At 56.3% G+C, this 1870-nt stretch overlaps 1 protein-coding gene across 1 annotated transcript in view; it reads right to left on the reverse strand.

The window, feature by feature from the left end:
• The window catches only part of OGFOD3 (2-oxoglutarate and iron dependent oxygenase domain containing 3), a 46220-nt gene extending 44555 nt beyond the window's left edge, over positions 1 to 1665 (reverse strand). The window contains exon 1 of the mRNA XM_008052116.2: positions 1507 to 1665. Coding sequence (XP_008050307.1) covers positions 1507 to 1580 — 74 coding nt within the window. The 5' untranslated portion in view covers positions 1581 to 1665. The remainder of the gene's footprint in view (positions 1 to 1506) is intronic.
• Between the last annotated feature and the right edge of the window lie 205 nt (positions 1666 to 1870).

A 1870-nucleotide genomic window follows, 5' to 3' on the forward strand; every position in this document is an offset into this window, starting at 1 on the left:
CAAAAAATCAGCCGGGCGTGGTAGCATGCGCCTGTAATTCCGGCTACTTGGAAGGCTGAGCCAGAAGGATCGCCGGAGCCCAGCAGGTCGAGGCTGTGCGACAGAATGAGACTCCAACTCAAAAAAAAAAAAAATAGTTATTGTAGTCTGTCTAAGCCTAAAGTATCTCCCTGATATTTTTAAAGTGATAGTTAAAAGACCTGCCTGGGTAACTTGGCGAGACCTCATCTCTACAATAAATCAAAATGAGCCGGGCGTGGTAGCGCGCGTCTGTAGTTCCAGATACTTGGAAGGCTGAGGCGGAAAGGATCGCCGGAGCCCAGCAGGTCGAGGCTGCAGTGGCCGGGAGCGGCCACTGCACTCCAGTCTGGGTGACAGAGTGAGATTCCAACTAAAAAAAAATTAAAAATTAAAAATTAAAAAAATAAAAGTCCAGGCTGGAGTGCTGTGGCATGCTCACAGTTCACCGCAGCTTCAACCTCCTGGACTCAGGCAATCCTCCTGCCTCAGCCTCTCAAGTAGCCAGGACTACAGGTACATGCCACCATGCCTGGCCAACTTTTTTTTTTTTTGGTAGAGATGGGGTCTCGATCTCCAGGACTCAGGCAATCCTCTAGCCTCAACCTCACAAAGTGCTAGGATTAGAGGCGTAAGCCACCGAGCCCAGCAAAGATAGTTTCAGTATGTAACTGTCAATAGAGTGGAATTAGGCAATTTCCAAAAGAACAAACTATAAAGCAAGCAAACTGGTTTTCTGCATGCTAAAAGATCTTGCACTGGCTGGGCGCGGTGGCTCAAGCCTGTAATCCTAGCAACTTGGTGAGACCTCGTCTGTACAATAAATCAAAAAATTAGCCGGGCATGGTGGTGTGCGTCTGTAGTTCCAGCTACTTGTAAGGCTGAGGCGGAAGGATCGCCTGAGCTCAGCAGGTCGAGGCTGCGGTGGCCGTGAGCGTGCCACTGCACTCCAGCATGGGTGACAGCGTGAGACTTCAACTCAAAAAAAAAAAAAAATCTTGCGCTAATAATAACAAACCATTACCGGTAACATTTAACAATATTAAAATGAAGTCATTCCTCCACAGCCCTACAAAGCTCCTAAAATTCCACGAGAAAGCAGATATTGTGGTTTAAAAGTGGCGGCGGATAAGTGCTCCCGGCTCAGGCACTTTCCAGGTCACTGAATGGGTTATTCTATCGGATACCTACAGCCAAAACACAGTAGGTTCCACCATGCAGAAGCATCTCGGGGGTGGGTGGGGGGAGTCAAAAGCCCTCTCCTCTCTTTCTCATCCGTCTCCAGAATCTGAGCAGGCTCCATCACTTTGCTGTCGATTTCCACTTGAGTCTGCACTAACACCCACTCCGCCTCCCGCACGGGACGCTGCAAGCCACGCCCCTCCTCCAGGCCCTACCCATAACACTGCTGGAGCCCCGCCCCTCCCAAACCACGGCCCCGCCACGCCGGCCACCGCGGCTCTCACTCTTCCCGCGCTCGCTTGCTACCTGCTCGGACGTCGGCGCTCGGCACCCCCGTTGCCCTCGGGCGTCTTGGTTGCGCCCCTCCGCTGAGGCGCCATCGGGCCAGGCCGCCGCGGAATCGGGCTGAACGCAGCAGCCGCCAGGCCCGGGGACGAGCGCCACGACAGGGAGCGGGAGGCGGGCTCGGCGCGGGGACGCGAGAGCGACGCGCTCGGCCATCCGGCCGGGGGCTAGCGGCCAGGCCCGAGCGATCGGCGGCCGAGCGGTCGAGCGGGGCGGGCCTCCTCCAAGCAGTGCCGCGCGGCTACGTGCGAGGGGCCCCGCCCGGGGGTGCGGCTCCCAGAGCCCAGCCGAGCCGGCCCTGAGCTGACCGCGGGCCTCCAGCTCC

Source organism: Carlito syrichta, unplaced genomic scaffold (assembly GCF_000164805.1).
Source record: "Carlito syrichta isolate Samal-C Ts95f unplaced genomic scaffold, Tarsius_syrichta-2.0.1 Scaffold257243, whole genome shotgun sequence".
Classification (NCBI taxonomy): Eukaryota; Metazoa; Chordata; class Mammalia; order Primates; family Tarsiidae; genus Carlito; species Carlito syrichta.